General features: G+C 48.1%; 1 protein-coding gene across 2 annotated transcripts in view; it reads right to left on the reverse strand.

The window, feature by feature from the left end:
* Nucleotides 1–24,730, reverse strand: part of PTPRA (protein tyrosine phosphatase, receptor type A) — an 87,907-nt gene that overhangs the window by 51,513 nt on the left and 11,664 nt on the right. The window contains exon 2 of one of the 2 annotated variants that reach the window (XM_008639866.2): nucleotides 6,319–6,390. The exons of the other annotated variant lie outside the window; for it this stretch is intronic. Coding sequence (XP_008638088.1) covers nucleotides 6,319–6,330 — 12 coding nt within the window. The 5' untranslated portion in view covers nucleotides 6,331–6,390. The remainder of the gene's footprint in view (nucleotides 1–6,318; nucleotides 6,391–24,730) is intronic. 2 annotated transcript variants of the gene reach the window in all.

A 24,730-nucleotide genomic window follows, 5' to 3' on the forward strand; every position in this document is an offset into this window, starting at 1 on the left:
ACTAAAACACCAACACAACACAAATCCTGACCAACTTCTCTCCTGAAAAACCCAACCCAGCTTCCACAGCTACTCCACCACCTTTCTACTGCTTAGTCCCTTGAGCCATTTTCCCCCTCTTACGGAGCTCTCACCCCACCACTAGTTTTCTCTGCAAGGAGGAACCTTATATAACTAAACCCAAACGGGATGCAGCTGCAGAGACCATCCTGCTCAGTCCCACCTGTGCCTCAGAAGCTCAGGTGTCAGTTTGGATGCCATAACATCCACTCATTTTGGGGAAGAAACAGCAACATTTCTTCCTCAAAACTAGCTTGTCTCAAATAAAAAGTTTTTTTGCAAAATCATGGTCTTGTTCACATGATCTTGTTGATTTAGCAAGCTGGTCTAGTGGAAGGTGTCCCTGCCCATGGCAGGAGGTTGGATTAGATGGTCTTTAAGGTCTCTTTCAACCCAAAGCATTTTATGGTTCTGTGATTCTATGATTCTATAACTTCCCTACCCCCTTGCACAAGACTGGAAGAGGTCCATACTAACATTTTTTGTTTGCTTGCTTTTTATTTATTTTTTTTTAAATTAAGGAACAGGTCTAGTTGGATTTTGAACCTACAAACTTCCTCCAGAACGACAGCAGGTTGACCTTGTGCTTCCTCAAAGCTCAGCCCAAGGTAAGACCTGAAGTTGCCAAGAACATCTGCTGAGTGAGGTGCAGCCAAGCTGGGCACCTTCCACGGGGGAAAAAGAGCCTTGAAGAGGTAAAACACAGCTTTATTGTAGTATAAACTCCATCTGTATTTGAAGTGTTTCACTTTAAAGAGCTTCTCCTCTCCCTCCAGCTCTCCCAAGAGAGAACTGCTCACCAAGGCACACGAACCACATCAAATGGAAGCAGAACCCAGCCAAGCAGCTCAGACACAGCTCCCATCCCACAAATGCTCTCTGCAGCAGCAAAACTATGGATCACAGTATTTCTTCCCCTAAATATTCCACATTTCACCTGGTACACCCCCCACTTCCTGCACTGCAACTTATACGCTGGGCAGAAGCACCTGGCTAAGAGAGGACAGGAGAGAAAGAGAAAATGTCTTGCATACTGATGGGTATCTCTAAAATGCATTAAATTCAAGTTTGGGAATTAAATTCCCTCAGCAATGGTCAACCAAAATCTAGTTTCTCTCTAAAGCTGTCCTCCTCCTTGGTCCCCAGATCACCCTTCCATGTTCCCCAAGCAATAATTTACCTCCTTCCCCAGCGAGTTCATCCCTTGGCTCCACAGGTGCCAACTGTGCCCTCTCTCACCCCAAGTGTTGTTATATTTCGATGAAGCTCAGAGCAACCGGTGGAGTTTGTAAGACAAATTCACATTTTGTGTCAGAACTGGAGGATTTACGCATCAAAAGCTTGTCTGGCTTCTCCCCACCTGCAGCCGTTTACCTGCTGCCAGGTATCACTTCCCATAAAATTGCACCCACCTTACACCACCACAGGTAAAGGATCACAGCCCTTGGAAATACACAGAATAATTCCATTTTCCAGCCTGCCTTACATCCCTGTGTACATCCACATACAAAAATCCCCAACCCAAATATCTGCTTGCCCTCAGGATGACTCTGTGTGAAAAGGGAACAGATCCCTGACCAAGCACTGGTGGTTCTGCACCACAAGTAGATCGTCCGTGTGTTTAATGCATCACAAATCCATCCACCCACCAGCTGGAGCTGCGAGGGGTCCATGTGTCCCTTGCCAGATTCCTGTGTAATTTTCTTCTTAATCGTTGCATAATCCAGGGAAGATTTGTACAGCAATATTAAAGGAAAAGTCGCTGGTGGAGAGAGAGGAAAACACCGGTGACGGTGCCAGCCTGACAGGGGATTTCCATGCTTTGCTCTTGGAAAGACCTGATAAGATGGATGTATTTGTTTTAGCTTTCAGCAAGGAACCTCAAGGATTAGGATTACAAGATCCTTAAATAACATCACGAGAACTGAGTTCTGGAAAAGGAGATAGGAGAAGTTAATGGTGTTAGCAACCACTGACCTGGCTAATCCCATTGCTGACCTGCATCTGGCTGGGCAAACGTGTTCCTGAAACCTGCACGTGGTTTATAGCACATGGTCTTGGGGCAAGACAGTGTAATTCCAATTGTACCACTGCTGGGTGCAAGTCCAGAATTTCATGGATTTTGGTTTGTATCAGCTGGGACCAGATGTTCTCCTCTGGCCCCTCCACCTCCAGTGCTCTCTAGGCTTGGTACTGTGAAAAAAATGTCACCAAAGCAGCTGCACTTGTGTTTTACCAACAGACCCCAAGCACACCTGACTGAATTCCCTTTCCTTTTCTGATGGAAGGGATCTTAAAGACAATTTAGTTCCACGCTGCTGCCATGTGCAGGGACACTTTCCACTCAACCAGGTTGCTTCAAACCCCATCCAACCTTGAGCACTTCCAGGAATGGGACAGCCAATCTGCTCAAAATGAAGGATCTGTTCTACTGAAGATGTGGATCAACTCAACCCTCTCATAGGACCAAATATAATCAAAGCAGGGATGTGTTTGGAGACATGAACATGGAAAAGAATTGTTCCTATAGGTGCAGGCCCACCCGTGTCAGCAGTAGCTGTGCTTAGCTGCAATTAACTAAATTAGCACAGCTTGATCTCAGTGGAGACAAGTTGTTGAGGAAACCCTCAAACTTAGCAAGCAAACACCACTAAAAACCTAAACTGACTGCAGCTGCAACCCTCCTGAAGGCTGAACCTGTGGTTGCTACACCCTGGCAACGTATTTTTGAGGCACCCACCCCTCTGGTGCAGTTTCCCATCTGCTCAGGCAACAGGTACATCAGTTGCTGGTATCGGTTTTTCAGGACTGAATTTCAATAAAAATCGCACGTCTCAGAAGGATGTGAGAGCAGTTGATGTCTGTGCACTGATAGTTATGCCTAATTAACATAAAAATGAGGTTTTCCTAATCACCTGCAAGAGGAAACCTGCTTGCAGAACAAGCTGCTGGGAAAAAAAAAAATAAACTACTCCTCAGGGAGGCAGTTGTCAGAAGTAAGACAGAGGGTGGATGTGTTTATTTATACCCAGCAGCTCCAGGTAGGGGCTGCAGGTCCCGACACGCTAGCTGGTGTGGTTTCTGCAAGGAGTTTTCTCTTTCCTGTCCCCATTCCATGCTCAGCTCCAACAGCCCAGTGCTGGAGGTGTGTGCTGGGAATGATGGTTTGCACTCTGTGCAGCAGTCCCTACAAATCCCAGGGTATTTTTTAGGATGCAGCAGGCCAGGTCAGCTCACCTCAATTGTGATATCAAATTTCATGTAGAAGTTTGAAGCTTCACAGGAAAGAGGTGGGGAGAAGTGTGGATGGGATTTAGGAGCACCCCTCACTTGTGATTTCTGGTCTCTGGGCAAACTCTGTGTTTCCAAAATGTACTCCAAGGATCAGCCAGCACATCAGCAAGTCCCAAAATGTCAGAGCAATCTTTAAAGAGTTCAGAAGCACTGCACAGGGTGGTGCCTTTGACCGAAAATGCAAATCCAAGTGGGGGAAAAACCACTTTAGGCCTTGGCCAACCAAAGCAAAATCCACCAGGATAAAGCAGTGCAGAGCTGGGATGAGTCCTGACCCACCACCTCCTATCTCATCTCATGAAACCTGGTCACAACTGCATGTGCCTGGGGAGAAGATGAAGCTGTGGCACTTTTTTGAGGAGCAATCCTTGAAGGAGAGGCTTGAGGGTACCCCCGGAGGAGAGTAGCAGCAGCACCCTCATGATAAACGAAGCTTCAAGTTCCTGCAAGAACAAACACCAGAGGAAGGAGCCAACCACAATTACTGACTTATCTCGCAGGAAAGACATTTCAGTTATTGTGGGTAGCACCGAAAACAACAGCTTGGTGACGGGCGCTGCTGGAACCGGTGGAGGAAACCACACGTGTCGAGCTCTTCTGCAAATCCACAGGGCACGTCAGGGTGGCTCCCACCTCCCAAAGGTGCTGGCAGCACAGAGGGAGGAGGATATGGATGCTGCAGAGGTTGTGGATGGCTTTGGATGGGCTTTGTTGAAACAAGAGCTGTGGTTTTAGCGCTCCCCCTCTCCAAAACACGGCACTGGGCACCACAGTGGTGTCAGTGGGACTGTCCCCTCCACACCCGGATGGTTTCCGCCCTTTCAAGCAGCTCTGGCAGTGTTTTGCAGGCTCAAATACAGCTCCACACAATGCCACGTCCCCATTGCATTTAGCACCTTGCACTGACTGCTTTCAACACACACCGGTGCTCTTCCCAACCCAGGACCTCACAAAGGATGGGACCACTGATGCTCCACCTGTCGCACCACCCACACCTGCCCTGATGCTCTAGGGGGAAGGAATTCTCCCAGTTTTCCCCTTCAAAGCCAATTTTTCAGAAAATAAATCCATTACACAAAGTATTTTAGATGAACATCCCAACACGTTTGCCTTAACCTTTCCTACTCTCTATGAAAAGGAAATAAGAGAATTACAAGCAAATTTTTTAATGCCATCAGGTTTAGTGAGGACACTGGATTTAGCATCAATGTAGAATTTAGAATGAAATAAAAACCTTGATTTTGTACATGAAACCTGAAGTCACCCAAAACTCAAGTAATTCTTTCCTCGCTCTTCCTATTCCTATGAGACACCACAATTTCAAATATTGGATAATTTGAGTCTGCAGCTTGAAGGTTTCTCCAAAACACCAGCTCTTTTTGGAGACAGACTGATGTCACTGCAGCTCATTTGCTTAATTAGGGATTTACAGAAAGATCTCTCTAGGAGAAGGGGGAAACCCTTCCAATGAAAAGCTCCAAGTGCAGAATCAAGAGACCATCCCCAATGACTGTTTACTCCCATCTTGTACATAATTTTGGGCCACGCTGTATCAATCAGCAGCTGTGACTGGTGGCATTACACTTCCTAAATATAAAAGGGAGCTCTGCGAGAGGCCAAGCACAACCTCCCCGAGTTTTTCCTAACAGGAGGATGTTGCTTTTGCAAAACCGCGCTGGGATGAGAAGCCGGCGCACAGCATAAACACACAAATCCTGACGCTGCTGCACAGCCCTGAAGGAGGTTTCCCCTTCTTTCAGCAGCTTTGTTTTTATCACTGCAGCCTTCCTTCCCCCAAGCACTCGGCTTTTGCTAACCGCTGCACCCCGGCACACAAATCCTTCTCCAAAGGGGTGCTCGGGTACCGCAGAGCACGGGGAGAGGGCTTGCACAGATGTGCACGTTGCAAGGAACAATAATTCATGCAAATCCCCGCTCCAAGCAAATTCCACAGCAGCGCATCTTATCGCAAGCCAAACAAAAAGTACAAATACGCCGGAGAACGGTAAACCTGCGTTCAAAGAATTTGCTCTTGTTGCAGCTTGATTTTCCCCCTCTCCTTCCAACAGCTCTCTGCCGACACCGAAAACCAACCAGCCATTAGCTGCACCCATTAATCAGAAGTGAAAACCCCAACTGTGAGAGAAGGCAAAGCCTCTGTTACAGGAGATTTGGGAGTCTCTGTGGTGACTCCTAAAGGGGTGAAGACCCTCTTTGCTACTGGAAGAGGAGGCAGAGACCAGCAGTGACCATCTCACCCTCCTGAGGATGCCTCTGAGCACAACAGCCATGGCAGAAATGACCCAGCAAGGCAAGAATTCACATATTAAAGCAGCATAAAAACTACTTATAAACCCATTTAACTCTGCTCACATTTGTATGTTCTTCTCCAAGTTTGTACAATAGTTTACTGCTTTGAAATCAGGGATTTTCCTCTGTTTCATCAATCAAGAACTAAGCAGTCTCTTGCCACATTTGGAGATAGACCAGCTTTCCACAGAAGCTCAAGATGATGAAAATAAACGAATAAAATATATTTTTAGTTCGAGTTTCTTTCTTTTTTTTTTTTTTTTTTTTTTTTTTTTTTTTGAGATGGCAAGTTAGAACCTGAATTCCAACCCAACCACTGGGTTTCAGCAGAACAAAAAAATCCCTGTGCTGAGTGCTCTCAAATAGGAGTCATGTCCCTTCCAACTCTGCACCAACAGAGACCTTATTATCCTTTGGGGGAGGAAGTCAGATTTTTTCCACTTAGTTACGTTCCCAGGTAGTTCTTAAATAAGATTTCCCTTCCCTCTGTGTTTAAAGGGACACTTTAGCACAAGTTACTACTTGGCCATAGTGCCACAGTTGTGTACTGAACCCCAAAATAGAGGGATGACCGTCGGGCCACCAGCCAGCACCATTTTATTTCAAGGACAGGACGAATGAGAAGATGCCAAAATTAACAGCACCTCTTCCTACCTTAATTATCATCAGTCAATCGTCCACTTGCACGTCATTAGGAGCCCATAAAGGTTCTGCCAGTGCTGCCCCCTGGAAACAAACAAACAAAAAAAGCTTTTAAAACCAAAGAGTTAGAATCCAGAAACATCTTAGGGAAACAGCATTTTTACCTCTGCCAGCAAGGCAATTCCACTTCATTTTGCCAGATGAAAAAGCAAAATGCAGTTTTTCATTATTGCTCAAGCTACAGATGCACTCGAAAAAATGAAAATAACTTTTAAATACAGAAAGCAAAATTGTGGGAGTCTCCAGGGTTAAAAGTGCTTTTGGGAAAAGGTGGCAGGAGGGAATTACAGGGCAGCAGCAGTTATGGATGAGGAGACTGACATTCCCAGCTTGGCCTGATACATGCCCTGCTGTTTGGGTAAAAGTAAATAAAGTTTAGGAAGGTCCAGAGGTAGAGGAAATAGGTAATTTCTATTGTAGTGAGGGCACCACAATAACTTTGGGCTCCTCTGAGGGTGTATTTCCCCAGACAGAAGTTTGGGCATTGGGAAAAGCAGTTCTGTGCGTGTTCTTTTACTTCCACCCCAAGGGAAGGGGACAGAAATCCACATGGGGGTCATCAGGATTTCTGGTGGACACGTACCCATGGCACAGCCACCAGCGCCTTCCCAAGCCCAAACCTCTCTGGATACAGACTTTGGCTGTAGGATCAAGTGTGATCCTATAAGGAACAGGCTGGAGACCTGCAGGGATGTTCATGATGTTCTCACACTTTTGCCCAAACCACCTCCCTCCCCAGCAGCTCTCGGGTTTGGATTCCTGGCTCTATCAGCACAGCCACCCCAGCAGGGCTCCCGGTTCACTCGCCATGTCCAGACTGTTCCTGGTTGCTCCCCAGTTTTACATGCCCAGCCAAGTTGTCTCCACTCCCTGCATCTCAGCTCCCCTTCCCAAAATATTTTTTACCCACAGCAGCTTTGAGGCAGCAGTGGGGCTCCTTGCAGGAGTCTGTGGAGCCAACCCCCAACTAACCCCATCTTCTGGGCTGCTGCTATGAAGTACAGAGTTAGAGACCTGAGGCACTTCTGGATTTCGAGTTGAATACATTTGAACCAAATTAATATTTATTTTCCTATCGACATCTTTCCTGCCCAGCCTTGGGCAGGATGCGACCCAGCCATCTGCTGTGTCGGTGCCAGGAGCTGTGGAGCTCAGACATAATCCCTGGGTGATCTCCTCATTGTTTTTCATCCTGCTCAAGTGTTGACTCGAGCACTTGTTCAATTAGACAAGTCTCAGCACTGCAATCAGATGGGCACATAGGGCTGATTTTCTACCTCCACAGAGTAGAAAAAGTCTGATTTAGTCGAGTGTGATAGAACCAGGAGCTTCAAAGCAACGAGACCTGGAGATCACGTCTGCTCAGAAGGCTGCCAGAATTGCTGCTTAACCCAAGCAGACCACCAGCAACTTCCATTGTAAGAGAAGCTGTGAGACAGAGCAGATTAAAAGACATTGGATCTGCCAGGGAGGAGGAGAGCTGGGTTGTTTTCCTGATATTTCTTTTTTAAGGGAACTGGAGAACAGCTGAGGCATCTGCTTTCCCTTGTCTCTGGCTCTAAATGAGTGACCCCAGATGTGCCAGACTTGCTGGTGTTCCCCCCATACCACTTGCATTTTCTTCCTTATGATCCAGCGTTTCCCAACACCTCCCAGGAACACTGCTGTCCTGGGGCAGAGGGGTCTGAGGGCTGCAGGAATTCAGTCCAGCCTTCAGCCTGTCCTCTCCTCCCCGTGCAGCAGGGCTGAAGCCCTTCCATCCTTTGGTTAGCACTGTGCATTTAAACAGCAGTAAATTTTATGGGACCGAGTTAGGAGGTTGGCATAAGCAAATGTGCAGTCAATATTTTCATGGTCAATTTATTCCTTCATTCACAAGGCTGACAGATTCCAAACACAGCCTCGGATGGTGCTAAGTGCAAGAGAATCACAGAATCATGGAATGGTTTGGGTTGGAAGGGATCTCTGGAGATGATCAAGTCCAGCGTCACTGCCATGGGCAGGGACATCTTCCACCAGACCAGGTTGCTCCAAGCCCCGTCCAGCCTGACACTTCCAAGGATGGGAAGTCCACAGTCTCTCTGGGTAACCCGTGCCAGGGCCTCACCACCCTCACAGCCAAGAATTTCTTCCTAATATCCCATCTAAATCTACTGTGCTACAGCCTAAGGTCATTCCCCCTCGTCCCATCACTCCATGCACTTGTTCAAAGTCCCTCTTCAGCTCTGTTTTAGCCTCTCTAGGCACTGGAAGGTCTTCCCAAAGCCTCCTCTTCTCCAGCTCCCCTGCTGCTACTCCCACCATCCCAGAGTTCAAAGGGAATCAGCAATGAAGCCGAGTTTTTCCAAGGCTCGGAGCGAGACTCATGCAGTGCACGCTCACAGCTCCTTGCAAGACAAGGACAACATCTCCTGAAAGCACGGTGTACACTGGGAGATAACAAAAACCAGCAAATGCAAAGGCAGAATGAACACAAGAGAGCTTATCAATGTCAATGGCACGTGTGTGAATGGGGTGTAGAGCCAGCTGTGCCTTCAGGTGGCTGTAAAAATGGATCAGTGGCAGGAGAAGAGGGAAATTGGGGATGCGTGAGTTGCAGTGACTCACAGCCCTCGTTCCCTGTGACAGGAACGGAGCGCGGCGCAGGCGGGCACTCGAGTATGTCAGAGTTGAAACGTGTCCTGTTGTACACACTCACAGGAGTGTCTTACATCCACATCTGTTCTTAGAAATTACTCACGGGCCTCAGAAATCAGCTTCTGCATGGACAGGAAGCGCAACTGCCAAGGAGCAAATGTGGCACGGAGCTGAGAGGAGGCAGCGTGCCCCACATTTGGCTCCTGCAGCCCTGGCCCCACACAATTCTTTCCACTCCTCTGCCTTGTCCCGACCCCACTGTGCCCCGATGTGCCAGCATTGTAATCTTCTTGCCAGATAAGCCTCCCAAAAGGCTATTTCCGGAGGATCTGGTGCAGTCAGCTGGGTGTGGAAAGCCATCCCTGCAACCCACTGACCCCGGGAATACCATAAGAATTCATAATTATTATTTGTATATCTTAGTTGTGTATTTTTGGATGAAAGCAATTTAACTTGGGGAATGCACACGATGTTACAGCACACCAACGGTAAGGAAAACACATGGGATACAGGAAGGAACTTCCATTCTCTACCACCAAAATTCAGTTTTCCAAGCCCGGCAGCATTGGGAAACCCAACACTGACCTGATCCGGGTATTTCTGGCAATGCTGTTACACAAAGTTGCTTCAGAAAGAGATTCAGTTATGAAGGAGACCATTGGACTCAGCATCAAGTGTCTGCCAGGGCAGTGAGAATCATGGAATACCCTGAGCTGGAAAGGACCCAGCAGGATCATCGAGTCCAACTCTTAGCCCTGTGCAGAACCCCCCAAGAATCCCACCCTGTGCCTGAGAACATTGTCCAAACACTTCTCAAACTCAGACAGGCTTGGTGCTGTGACCAGGTTGTCCTGGTTTTGAGTTAGAGTGGATTTTTGGGATAGAGTTGATTTTCTTCCCAGTAGCTAGTACAGCGTTTTGGATTTAGGACGGGAGTAATGTGATGGAGACGATGTCAGATTAAGTTGGAACGAGATGACCTTTAAAGCCCTTTCTGTCCCAAACCAGTTCGTGATTTGGAACAATTTTATCTATTTCTTTTATTAAAATGAGGAATACAAGGTTACAGTCTGAGAGGGTTTTTTCGGAAGAACCCTACTGAGAAAGTGCTCTGGGAATTCAGATGACAACAGCAGTTTTGTTAATCGAGAATATTAATGGTCTAAAATGTTACACACAAAAATGCTCAAGATCAGGGGTTGGCAAAGGTGGCCCACAGTTCCAGGAGTCCTCCATCCCTTGTTAAAATAATTAAAATAAAAGGAAGGCAGGTATTAGTTGGCTAGACAGCCCCAAATCCCACTGCCTGTTAATCCACCTGAAACCCATGTGTATCACGGCAAATTAAAGCTGCATTTAATAATCCATGCAAATCTCAGCCCAGGAATCCTTTATTCTCTTACCTCCTGCCACGAGTTTAGCCCTGCCCAGCACTGCATTCATGCTGCCAGAGCAAAACTACACAAACCTCCACATTTTAGTAAGAGGAAGAAGGAATTTTGGACCTTTCACACATTTTGGGGTGGATGCAGCTTTGTGCTTCATTGGCTGGGTGAGACCAAACCCTGTTCCACCTGTGCTTGCTTTAATCACATGTATCGACACACATAAATTAGGGCAATTTGTGCATAAATTAGGCAGCATCATTATGCTAATTGGGATGGTATGATTGTGCTGAGAGTGTTTGCAATCTGCCACAGTCCTCTGGGACAGCGCTGTGAGGGAGCTGCTGTCTCTGAAAAGGCTGGAGCTCCTCCAGGATCCCACTGGGCCAGGCATGGCTCCACAGTGACCCAAAACAAGCCTAAATACTGAGGAGAAGGGGTGAGGAGAGCTGGTGTGATCTGCTTCCTCTGGAATGCTGGTTTCTGTTCTCTGCTTCCTAAATATCACATCCTAAGCTCCCCCTGATGCATGAAACACACCAAGTTATAGGTGGCTGCAGAGAAAGGCTGCTAGAAAAACAACCCCCTGAAGTGTGTGAAAACCAAAGAAAGAGCAGGAGACTCAAATCCCCTGCACTTTGCTTTATCAAACTGACGTGAAGAAACAAGTCATCCTCCCAAAAACCACTGCACTGTGCCCCTTCCAATCCCACCTGAATTGCAACAGAGATAGGAAGGGTTGCTGGGATCAGGGAGGTATCACAGAGTATCCTGATGATCCCTGCCCTAAAAGGAAAAAACAACCCTAAATCTTTCCAACTGAATGAGCAAGGATAAGGGAGGAACAAATAAACTGCAAAGTGACAACTTCTCCTTTTGGAATTGTAGAACACCCAAAGCTGGAGGGGACTCACATGGATCATCAAAGTCCAACTCCTGGCCCTGCACAAGACACCCCAAGAATCACAGCAGAGACTCGGTTAAATCAGTAAATCACCATGCACAGGTAGGTCTACCGGGAGTAGGTAACTATCAAGGGATTTTTATTAGGACCTTCAGGGGCTTTTACCAAAACATGGATTTTTTTTCAGCTATCCCACAGGTATCCTGCAGCCTGAGCCCCCAACACCTGCAGGGCTGTGGTCGGTGTCCCTGTGCAGAGAACAGCTGTGCTGCTGCTGGTGACGCTCAGCTCCAGCTCCAGGGGCTGGTGTTGCACCACGTCTCCCTCCTCCTTATGGCTACCAGGGGATGCTCCCAAAGTCATCTGGTTTTCCTTCCAAAACTGGTCACTAATGTACCAAATGGGACCGTTATGATGAAAAATCCTCCCTGGGGGACTTGAGCTCCCTTCCTTCAGAGGGAATTCGAGCTCGGTTTATTCTCCAGGATCCAGCCAGGAGGTTTTCCTCCAACAGACGTGCTGGCACTTTGCCTGGCTAAAAAACATACAGCAGGAGAGCAGCAAGCACTAAACTACTACTACTAGAAGTGTTAAAAAAAATCAACTTTGAGTAAACCATCTGGTAACACTCACTGCGCCACAGGTGAGGGCAAACACAGTATAGCACCAAAAAAATCATCAATGCTCAGAGAATAAGGGTGTGAAACACCAAACCAGCCCAGGGGCAACCTGGAACAAGTTGCCCAGAGAAGCTGTGGCTGCCCCTGGATCCCTGGAAGTGTCCAAGGCCAGGCTGGATGGGGCTTGGAGCAACCTGGGATAGTGAAAGGTGTCGCTGCCTGTGGCAAGGGGTGAAACTGGATGGTTTTTAATAAAGGCAAAAGGATGAAACACTAAAAGGGCAGGGGCACATGGGAACTGGGGGATGCTCCAGCAAGAGCAGGGAGCAGAATTGAGCTGCTCCAGCTGCAGAGCCAAAGGATTACTGAAACACAAAGGGAAAAAATCTGCAGCCAGCTTCCTTCTGCTCTTCTGCTGCTCCCCTTGCCTGGGTGGTGGCTTTCCCCCCCATCTTTAAGCAGAACCTTCTCTAAGTAGTTTAGCAGTGAAAGCAAACTCATCTCTCCCTCCCTGTGATGGAATATGGACACTGGCATGGGCCAACATCAGCATCTTAACACCCAATAATTCCCAAGCCTCTCTGAACACCCATCATCTTATCAAAACAACAGCTTTAAAACCTCTTCTCTGCACTCTTTGGTGATAATTAGTTTAAGTCTGTCACCAGCAGATCAGTTTAGGATTGCAGCTAAGCCAAAGGGATATGAAAAGGTTTTGTCCAAAGCCTCTCCACACCAAATCAGTTCAAAAAAGGGAAAGACAAAACACGAGCTGGCTGCACCAGCAGCTCCAACAGTTTCTGCTGCTCAGAAGGGAGCACAGCAAGATTTAATAAACAAGCTCAATAAAGTTATTCTTCCCTGTTTTATTTCCCCTTAAAGCATCAGCCCAGTTTGGTTTTGTTTCCATCACAAACAGCTCCTTTAATCGTTCCTGACGGGAGCACAACGCAGGGCCTCGGCGTGTGAAGCCTCCCCCAGCCCCTGCCAGCTCCCAGTTAATGGAGCTGCTCTGCCTCACTACAGCAATTCCTGTAATTCAAGTCTGGCAAACAATTCCTAGGCTGAAAATGGGACAGCATCCAGTCGTTATCTCCTTTTTTGTAGAAAAGAACTAAAAAAAAAAAAAATCCAGCGTTATTTACTCTACCTGCCTGTTTGCCGTGCTGGCAGTGCCACCACGCAGGTGTGACAGCAACAAACGCCAGCAGCTCTCGCAGTTTTGCCTGTTGATGTCTCTCCTTTCATCCCAGCAAACAGCCTGTCAGAGCTAAAGGAGCAGCTGAGAGCAAGGAAAGCATCCGGCTCTCTCCTGACAGCTGAACAAGCTGGCAGTTTTCAGGAGGAAAAGCTTTCCTATGCTTCTAAACCATGGCAACTCCTTCCAGAGCTGATCTTACAAGTCTTTTCCAACCTAAATGATTCTATAATTCTAATATCCTATCATTCTAATCTAATTAATTTTGGTGCTGGTGCTTCCATACAGCCTCACTGGTGTTTCTAACCTCGTTCATCTGTACCAATCCACCCTAGAATTTCCATCCCCAAAATTAATGCATTAAAGACCAAAAAAACCCATCAGTTTTCTTGCAGACAAATTAATCGTGGACCAATCCCACCCCGGTGCAGACACCAACCCCTGGCCAAGTGCAGGAACTGTGCACAAATGGAGGTGAAAGGCTTTTGTTCAAATGGTTTCGCTCCCCAGGACACACCTGATAAGAGCCTGCAGCAATGCCACACCCTGAGATAAACCCGTCGGGTTCAGTCTCCCAACCGGAGCTCCGCATCCCGGGCGAGGGGTGGGAAACAAACACCCAAAGAAAACACTCTGTGCGTAACAGGACCATTTCCCTTGGCAAATCTCTCTGCTTTCCTTTCCTCGCCCTCTCTGTGTGCACTGAGAAACCATTCCCTGGCATTTTCCGAGCTACAGTCCAGGTCTGCTCCCTTGGATGGGATGCAGGGCTGATGCCTGACCCTGGAGCAGGAGCATCCCATGACCTCCTGGTGCCTGTAAAACTTAGTCCTTGCTGTTTCTTAGATTGGAATGTGCAAAGAGACAGGGAAAAGCTGTTTGAAAAGAGGCATCCTTTACAAATTGAAGTGATAGAGTCGGGAATAAAAGAATTCCCGGGATGCAGAGATGGCCACCGGCTTTAAGGGCCACGTTCTGGGAAGCCAGTGGATGCACAACTGTACATGAGAGGCTTTCATTAGTGAAGATTTGACAGTCAAACAGTGGCATATAGAATCATGGTATAGTCTGGGTTGGAAAAGACCTTAAAGCCCATCCAGTTCCACCCCTGCCACGGGCAGGGACAGCTTCCACTAGCCCAGGTTGCTCCAAGTCCCATCCAACCTGGCCTTGGACACTTCCAGGGATCCAGGGGCAGCCACAGCTTCTCTGGGCAACCTGTGCCAGGGCCTCCCCACCCTCAGAGTAAAGTACTTCTTCCCAATATCCAGTCTAAACCTACTCTCTGTCAGTGTGAAGATCATTCCCCCTTGTCCTGTCATGCCAGCCCTTTGTCCAAAGTCCTTCTCCAGCTCTCCTGGAGCCTCTCCAGGCACTGGAAGGTGCTGAAAGGTCTCCCTGGAGCCTTCTCTTCTCCAGGCTGAACAACCCCAGCTCTCCCAGCCTGGCTCCATAGGAACTCTGGGCCATATGGATGTAAGCAGATACACAAACAAGCTGTGACCCTACCTGAGCACACCTTGGGAGGGCACCTTGGTCTTCCTGAGTTCCCACTGAGGACACTGGAGCTGCCCAACGTGCCCTACACGGGGCAATGTGCAGCCCAGTCACTGAGGTCTCATTTCTAAGCAAAACATTTGCAACCTTTCTATTCCTCTTCCTCTTTTGACTTCCTTAATGAATAAACAAACTTATGAAGGGGGGGAAAAACCCACTCACACGACCAGTCATCCTCTGCACAGCCTGGGTTTGCTGGGAGCAGCTGGGAAGGGGGAATGGACACGAGGTTTTGAGCAGTGCACCGGGGACATGAGTGGCCTCGGGGCAGAATTGGGGGAGAACCTCACAAAATGCTTCACAGACAACTTCTGCTGCTGGCTCAGGGCTGGTTTTGTTTTTGGGAAGGCGTCTTAATCCGACCCACTCCGTGAACAGAGCAGGTGGGACACACACCGAGAGTTTGCAAGAGGCTGGGCTGTATCCTGGACATTTTGGGAGAGAATGAATACAGTGGAACAGGCTGCCCAGAGAAGCTGCTGCTGTCCCATCCCTGGAAGTGTCCAAGGCCAGGCTGGATAGGGTTTGGAGCAACCTGGGCTAGTGGAAGGTGTCCCTGTCCATGGCAGGGTGGTGGAATGAGATGGTCTTCAAGGTCCTTCCAATCCAGATCATTCCAGGATTCTATGATTTGTGCTTCCCTGAAAGTTCTGGGAAATAAATCCCATTTCCCATCGTGCATTTTGCTTGCCAAATGTCAAATTCAAGAATTTCCACGTCTGACCAAGGGACACATGGGCTGTGTCCCATACCCCACCTGTACTGTCACTCCCTGCTCTGCCATGGAAACATCCTTGTTCCTAATGGGAGAGGTTTCACTTGGGTTTTCCTGCCCATCATTCCACCAGATCCCAGCCCACAGCCTGCCAAGCCCCAGGCAGAGATTTATCCACTTGAAGGCAAGCAGGATCTGGTTTAAAAGCAGATCTACACAATGCAGGAGTCAGGTGGTGGTTTTGGCTGGGATTTCTGTGCATGCAGGAGTTGGGATGGGGATAGGGACAGGGACATGGAGTGACCATTCAGGAAACAACCCAAGGATCAAGCTCCAGCAAGTTATAGCATTGGACAGCAACAGGATATTCTTCATTCCTCTCATGGATGGATTTCTGAGCTGTGGATATAAATACAATGTTGTATTTATATCATTGTTGTAGCCAGGATATTGTGCCTCTCTCCTCTGGGATGCGAGATCAGAGCTACAGCAGGTCATGAAACTCAAAAAGCAACAGCTCCTTTCTGCCTGTCACTGACACTTGGATTCCTTAGAACCCTTTTTGGTGGCCCCTTTCTGAGGGCCAGGCGTCTGCATCTCCAGATCTGTTATCAGTGCTGGTCAGGACATCCTGTTGCACCTACACATCTCTGTCCCACCTCAACCCCATCCTGCCCTAGCTGAACCTCAAACCCTCAGCAGATCACGACAGAGCAGAGTAAGGCTTTTAACAAAGCTAAACATGGGCAAAAAAAAATTAAGCCAGAGCAGCAGAGACCAAAGGAAAATGGGTTTCATTTCTGCCACTGTCACCACCCCACTTCAGTGTGCTCATAAAAGAGCTTCACCTCCTGGCTTGACCATCAGGCTCTAAAGTCACTGTCAAAGTAAAGTTTGTGAATAAATCCACTCAATTTTATAGAATCGTGGAATCATTTAGGTTGGAAAAGTCCTCTAAGAACATCAAGTTCAACCATTTCCCCAAGCACTGCCAAGGCCACCACTGACCCATGTCCCCAAGTGCCACATCCACATGGCTTTTAAGTCCCTCCAGGGATGGTGACTCTAGGGCTGTGCCAGGGCTGGACAATCTTTTCTGTGAAGGTATTTTCCCTAATATCCAACCTAAACCGGGACACAACTGCCCCCCAAACAACAAAGTCCCTGTGGTAACTCCAAAGAGGGAAGGGATGGACACGCAGCAGGACCAGGCTGTTCTCTGTTGTGGGTTGCTCAGCACTTTGCACCAAACAGTAATGTTGGCTCTGCTGCAGCTTTTAGGCTGGATGAAATTCAGAGTTGTGACAATCCCCCTGCCCCCCCAAACAGCACTGAAATCCATGGGGACTCAGAAGACATAAGGATCAAGAGAATTGTGGCACAAACCCTCGCATGCATTACGTCTGGAAGTGTTAAGGGTGTTGTTACAACACAAAGGGGCTACAGGGCAAATGTTTGGAGGTGCAGCCCTGGAGCAGCCACCTCCTGGTCTATTCCACCCAAATTCCCAAAACCAGCAAAAGATCCAGGATGTGATTTTTTTCCTGCCAGAAGTTTTGATGTTTCTTTTGGAGGGATACAGCGGACAGCAGCACTAAACCTGCAGGACTCATCACACTGGCAGCAGGATCCTTCCAATTCTGCACGGGGAGTCCTACCATGGGAATTCTGTAACCTTTGGGCACACTGGAGATGGAAAGTGGAGCTAAAAGTCATGGATGAGACTTCCTCATGGCTAGGAAAGCTCTGACTGAGCTGTGGTGGCAGGTGTTGTGTGCAGCTGTGGAGCTTCCCTTTAATCCATCCCGGTGATCTCCTGCAGGATTCAGGTGGCCACAGGTCTCGGTTCCCTTTGGGGGTTTCAGTTTTGTTTCTCCAGTAAAGACCCTACTCCAAGAATAAAATAATTTTTTTGCTTCTCTGGAAGGTCTCCCATAGCTCTGTATTCTTTGTTTAAAACACAAAATGCTGCTTTAAAAAGTTGTGTTTGGGTTTTTTCTAAAATTTAAACCCACACATTTTCAGTTCAAGTTTGCTCAGGTCCTTCCCTCAAGCGAAAGCCAAGTCTCCAACCAGGAGTGACTTCCCACATGGACATCCTGTCCTACCTTACCTACCAGGACTTGTTTGAGATGATTAATTACCTAAACTTTAAAAAAATAATTAACACTGAAGGTGCCAAGAACTCAGACCCCCAACAACACAGGATCACAGAGTGGTTTGGGTTGGAAGGGACCTTAAAGACCATCCCAGCTGCCACAGAGCCCACCATGGCATCAGAAGATCCTGCACGTGACAGGTCCACCTTACCAGGAGCAGCAGCTGGAATATGCCAGGCTACAAGGAGACACCTCAATCTAACTCTTGGGGTACACAGCTGCTCCTCCAAAAATCCTGGATGCTTCACAAGCCTGAAGAAAAACAAAGAAATCCATCTGCCACCACTTAGGGAAGGTACACGCTCCAGGTAAGGCAGTATCCTGGGAAAAAGGAGGTTAATTTTCTTTTTTTTTCCCCACTATCGCCCTGCGGCAAGAACAAACCCAAATGGTTTTGCCCTAATTTATGCCTGTTTTCCTTACTATCCTAAACCTTCTCTATTTGAAGGAAGGTTTTGCTGCAGAAACTTTCACAGATGGTGAAAATAATAATAATCTGTGAGCAGGAAGGGTTGCATCCATGTAAATCAACAGCAAAGCTTCCAGCATTTCCAGGGGACAGGTTTTGCCACAGCTCCAGCTGGGACTAAGCGCACTTGTGTTCCCACAATACCACAACAAACCAAACTGGGCATGATCCCATCTCTATCTCTGACACCTGAAGCTCTTTTTTGCCTTCTAATAAACAAGATAATGATTTTTGAGTGAGTTTGCCCCTAACTGAACAGCTGTTTCTCCAGTGTTGCTGAATTCACAATAAACTGGAATTTCTCTCTCTGGATGCTGTTTATTCTGGTTGAACTTAGTTAAGAAAGTGCCATAAACTGAGAACAAGTGAACAGAACTGAAGTGCCAAGATGTTACAGGTATCAAATAGCTGGCCTCAAAGAGGAGGAATTTCTGGGATGAATAAAGGTAAAAACTGCTCTGAGGGAGATCCCCACTTCCACACAAGCAGGTGTGGGAGGAAAGGACCCTCTTGAGCTCAAATGTCCTGGATTATCCCAAAGGACACACTGCAGCCATAAAAGCTTTCCAGGGGAATGAGTGGGTGAAGGACACAGACATCCAAAGCTGTTGTTCTCCATTGAAACAGGAGAGTGAGGGTGGCTTGGAAACCCCGCATGCTCCTAAGGAGTTAAAAGGTAGCTCTGGAGCCTGGCACAATTAACATTCTGGCAGAGTCTATTTAAATTGCAGGGAAAGTTGAGCTTGTCCAACTGGATAGTCAGACTGCAGGTTCCCCCAAATAGGGCTTTGATTCTCCAACACAACACCCGAAATCCTCTCCGGCTTACATAAAACACATGTGGAATCACGCTCCCTGTTGCACAACACAGCTCTAGGGAGAATTCCAGGTACAGAAGTATAAACTGGAGGTCAGTGCTCTGCAAGGGCTGAGGATTTCTCTGGCAACAGAGAGGAGGACAGGCTGGTCCTGGTGGCAAAGCTGCCTTGAGAGCTACTGACAGCATCAGCACCTCCCAAGGCAAGGGTGGGAGGGAGAGGGGGGGGGTTTCACTCAAGCACAGCACTCAAGGACAAAAAATATGAGCAAATATCTGAAAAAAACCCTAAAAGCAAGTAGTTTTTGTGATCTAAACAACCCAACCCAGTAGGATTCGTACTATTTCTGCATCCTTGCATTCCCCATGCTGCTCTAACACTCCCAATAATCACCACTGCCTCGACACCTTTTCTGTTCTCAGGTCCACTGCTCTGTCAGCCTGATTTTAAAATATGCTGCCAGGGTGAAATAAAATCTGACTGTGTTTATCTCAGCCTGCAAAGGGCAGGTCAGCACAGAGAGGGGAGATCTCCCTGCAGCAAAAGGTGTTACAGAATCATGGAATGGTTTGGGATGGAAGGGACCTGAAAGATCATCTCATTCCAATCCCCTGCCATGGGTGGGGACACCTTCCACTATCCCAGGATGCTCCAAGCCCTGTCCAACCTGGCCTTGGGCACTTCCAGGGATGGGGCAACCACAGCTTCTCTGGGCAGCCTGTTCCAGGGCCTCATAGTAGAGAATTTCCATCTAAAATCTAATAGGAATCTCTCATCTTTTATTTTAAAACCACCCCCCCCCCCTTGTCCTATCTCTATCTGCCTGTATAAAAAGTCACTCGCCCTCTTTTTTTAAGGCCCTTTAGGTACTGAAATGCCACATCCCCTGTGCAGAGACCTTACATGGAGCTCCCAGTCATTCTGGAGGGGATGATACACCACCCTGTCCCATCTCCACAGAGCAAGGCTGCAGTTTAAAGCTGGCTTTATTAGACTGAGTCTAGAAGGAATGAACGGGATCCAGGAGCTATGGATAAGGGAATGACCCTGAGCCCTGCTACAGATCAGAGATCTCAGAGCAGAACCACAGAATGTCCTGAGCCAGAAGGGACCCACAAGGATTATTGAGTCCAACCCCTCTGACAGGCATGAATGACTGTGCAAAAGTGACTGCACGTGGGCAGCTCTGCACAGCCCCCAAACCCAGCAGTGCAGGCACCACTCCCGAGCTGACACAGACACATTTTGGAGCTTTATCCCACGGCTTTGTTCTGAAAGCACTGCTGACTGACAGGGGCCAGCTCAATGGACTCGCAGGAAGGCCAGGGGAGGAACGGGCTGAGCACAGGGCTCAGCTTCCCTCCTGACAGCAGAAAGCAGCACACACCAGCCGTGGTGCACAAAAGCTTTTGTTTTACATCTCAAAACCAAGCCACCGTTGCTGCTCCAGGACTGACAACTGCCCGTGCAAGCAGTGGGGCTGAAACCCAAACGGTGCAAAAACCCAGACTTTGGGAGGTTTGAATCCTGAAAAGAGACTTTTTTTAAAGAAATGAAGGTAAGAACGCTGCAGCTCAAAGCAAATCCCAGAAGGAAAAGCCTCCCCTGGATGCTGTGGGAGGTCAAACCCCAGTAAGTGGCATTTAGTGATGCTGCATGGGGCAAGTCCTCACCACCCCAGTGAGCTCCCCAGCCTCGGCAGTGCTTTCACAGCACCACGGAACGGTTTGGGTCAGAAGGGACCTTACAGATCCTCCAGTTCCAAGCCCCTGCCACGGGCAGGGACTCTGTTTTGGAGAGGAACAGCCTCCCTGAGCTGGGCTGTGCAGTTTCCAGTAGCAACTGTGCCTAATCCAGCCCCGAGACAAAACTGCCGGCGCTCATTCATACCCACGGCACGTGCTGGGCAGACTCTGGGCATGGCCACAACTACTGCATGGGTTTGGTTTTTTCCCCCCTCAGTTTAAGATCATTTTTAAAAACATTTTTAAAAGAAAATAAGCATATTTAAGAAAGTTTTTTTACCAATATAAAATTTTAATAGATGAGGTTGGGATCAGGTTCTGTCTAAAGGGTGAACAAAAGCCTTTCCCTCTGCATGTTCATTGTACAAAACAGATTTATTTCAGTGCTTTATTTTCACAGTATTGGAGAAATAAACAAAAAAGAAGCTGGTTTAGTGGTGAAATTCTTGATTTTTTAAAAAAGAATTATAAGAAAGGAGATAAAAATCGTATTGAAGAGGATTAAATCAGCAGTTGCTCTGTCCTATATTCAGGTCACAGCACCAAAAAGATGCCTAATTGACAAAATAATGGTGGGATCACATCACCTATTGGTACTGACAGATAAGAATGTAAAAACTGAAGCAAAATTTAAAAATACATATTTTTCTATGAAAGTTTCAGAAGAGGCAAGTTACCACGCACGTGGGCTAGTGAACCAGGAAGAAACATCACTGAATTGCTAATGCATCTTTTTGGTAACTTCTTCAACAAGTTTCCATCTCTAATTTTAATTTGAGGTATGTGGTAGATGTACAAATACACAGATACTTGTCCCTTTTCTCTCTGGGCACACTCAGCTACCAGCACCATGTGAGGAAGGGGACTTAGCAGCTTTCCAGCATCTCCAAGGACATCAGGCAGAAGGGAGAGCCCAGCTCTTACAGGGTGGGAGGACAGGAGGTGATGGGCAGAAGATGAATCGAGAGGTTCAGGGTGCAGGGAGAAGCTTTTCCACCACGAGGTCAGTCAAGCTGGGTGCCCAGAGGTTGGGCAATCTCCGTCCCTGGAGGTTTTCAAGATGGATAAAGCCCTGGGCACAATCAGAATCAAAAAGGTTGGAAAAGCCCTCTAAGATGATCCAGTCCAACCATTTCACCAGCACTGCCAAGGCCACCACTGACCCACGTCCCCAAGTGCCACATCCACACGGCTTTTAAATCCCTCCAGGGATGGGGACTCCAACACTGCCCTGGGCAGCTGTGCCAGGGCTGGACAACTCCTTCCATGAAGAAACATCCAACCTGAGCCTGCCCTGGTCCAGCCTGAGGCCGTTCCCTCTCCTCCTGTCCCTGTTCCCTGCGAGCAGAACCCGACCCCCCCCAGCTGCCCCCTCCTGTCAGGGACTTGTGCAGAGCCACAAGGTCCCTGCAAACACACAGAAACCTGGATAATGGAATTACTTTATTCTGCATAAAAACGTGTGTAAAAAAGAACAGAGGCCCCAACACCTTGTTTGAGAGACAGCCCAGTGCCATGATGTTTAAAACCTTCTGGAAAACAACCTCAAGTCCCTGTTTTCCATGTCACCCCTTCCTGAGTTTCCCCTCCACATTCCAACAGTGCCTGCCCTTCGCCTCCCCAGCCAGCCTGGAGAGATGTTATTCTTCTCACAAAAAAAAAAAAAAAAAAACCCAACCCAAAAAAACCCAAGAGAAAAAAAACCCCGTTGATTATTTATGCTGCTCTTTGAACAACACCAGCTATTGTCAGGGAGTGTTTTACAGCTCTGAATGTCACATTGAGAGTCTGGTCATGCCAGGAGAAAAGCCTGCCGCTGCCATGTCCAGGCATAAATCCCTTTATTCAAGGCACCCGGAGCCCAGAACTGGGTAAAACCTAAAAGGAAGCTGGTGGGTGTGACAGCCACATTTTGTACAATGACATAAAAAGGAACAGGCAAGCTGCTCGAGTGGTTTTTTTTGAGGTAAAAGGTAGAAAAACTACAAGGAGCATTGTGCAGAGCCAGGTGAGGCCGAGCTTGGGCTGGATGCTGCTGTGGAGGAATTGCACGGAGAAGCGTGGGGGTGAGCAGAGCTGGAGAGCTTCCCAGCAGGACCCAGGGAGCTTTTGCTGTCGAGAAAACCAGGCTGGCTGGACAAGAAACCCATTTCCTGCCCGATTGTGACTGTGTGAAGGGAAACAGGGCTCTGGAGGCAAACAAAGCCCAACCACCTTTGGCTGGGGAGCGCCCCAAAACCATGGAGCCACTACAAGCCAAAAAGACAAAAAAAAGTGTTAAAAAAACCCCCAGTCAGGCCCTTTTCCACGGTGTGTTACGTTACAAAGCAAAACTGGACAGGTTGCAATCTTCCTCTGCCGCACCCCAAATGCCAGGTTTCAGGTTACTTCACCCGACGTACCTGCAGGAATTCGCTCGGAAGCGCGGCATTTCTACCGAGCTCTTAGAGCCAACCTTACTCTGCAGCTCTTCCCAAAGTCCTGCAAAGAAAGCAAGTGTCATTTCCTTCCCCCTCCCACACCCCCATGCGCCGACGAGGAAGTTATAACCCATGTGAAATAATAAATATGGCCCAGAAAAAAAGGGAATGCGGGGAGCAATAGGAAAGGCAGCGTTCCCGTGTTACTCCAACCTACAGGATCCATCCTTCCAGCCTCCCACTCAGGAAACGGCTTTTCAACACTGGCTATCAAAGCTCCTCCCAGTTTTGGCATCTCCACCTCTTCTCCCTGCAGAACTCGTTTTAAGCACTGAGGGTTTGGGGTTTTTTTTAACCAATTCGTGGATATTTGCACCGTATCCAGCATTGGCACTCACGGTTTTTCCAGCGGCTGTTGCACATCTCGCAGGTCTGTTTACTATCAGCAAACATCCTGGCAGTAATCCTGGATTTATCTCTTTGTCTTCCTGATAACTCCCCCATGGCTGCGCCCTCAAAGCCCAGAAATCCAGTTTGCCACCCCTCACAAGGAACCTCCAGGCGTTTTGGAGAGCTCTATCATTTATCTCCTCCACAATCTCAATTCACCATGAAAATATTTGGTGAAACCCATCAGCAGCTTCCCTGATACAAGTGCAGAGACTCTACCACTACTTCTGCCCACACAATTTTCTCTAACATCCAAAAAAAGAGGCGAGCTGTGGGGTTTTTAAAATACAACCCTGTGCTGCTCAGCACTCCTGTTCCCCTTATCTTTGAGGTCCCCATGAATTTTCCCAGCAATGGCACCGTGCTGCTGCAAAGATCTCTTGATTTATGCAAAACTTGATCCCTTTTCTGCCCTTTTTATGAGCAAAGGGTTTCTCTTTTTCTTTGGACGTAGCCTGGTGATTAACTGCACACTGCCACAAGACCCGTGCACTGCAGTCCTTTGCTGAACGCCGCCACAAAAGCCTTTAGATTTCTGAGGATGAGAAGGACGCCGGGAGTACAGACACCTACAACAAAGAGAGCTACGTGCAAGCATCACCTTCAGACCTTCCTTTTTATGAGATACTGCCTTTCATCCTCGATTTTAAGCAGGGAGCAGGGAGAGGGATTTTGCTGAGGTCACTGGCGAGGCTGGTGGCACGGTGCCATGATCCGCCGTGCTGTATCCATCAGGTACCGCTGCCTCCTGAGCCAGGGGATGGAGAGATGGAGAGAGAGGCTCTCAACGCCAGAAGGGAGCGATCTGCAGCAGGCAGGGAGCATGGAGAGTGTGCTCAGGGAAGGGCAGGGACATAGAAAGGACCTGCACCCTGCAGCTCTCACCGACCAGCTTTTGCACCTGCACAGCTCCTGGGATGAGTCGGGTTATTCCTCATTTCCCAGCAGTGTGAGGGAGGGAGCCTGGCCTGAGCTCAGTAATTCCAGCCAGATCCCAATGCCAAGAATTGCAGGGTTGTGCCAAGGCATTGAATCAATGGCATTTTCTGGGCTCCCCAGCAGAAGACAGACATAGATCTGTTAAGCAGGTCCAGAGGAGGCCATGGAGATTCTCCAAGGGCTGGAGCCCCTCTGCTCTGGAGCCAGGCTGGGAGAGCTGGGGGTGCTCACCTGGAGAAGGCTCCAGAGAGACTTTAAACCCCTTCCAGCCCCTGAAGGGGCTCCAGGAGAGCTGGAGAGGGACTTGGGAAAAGGGATGGAGGGACAAGACAAGGGGGAATGGCTTTA

The sequence above is a fragment of the Corvus brachyrhynchos genome, unplaced genomic scaffold (genome assembly GCF_000691975.1).
Source record: "Corvus brachyrhynchos isolate BGI_N302 unplaced genomic scaffold, ASM69197v1 scaffold166, whole genome shotgun sequence".
Taxonomy (NCBI): Eukaryota; Metazoa; Chordata; class Aves; order Passeriformes; family Corvidae; genus Corvus; species Corvus brachyrhynchos.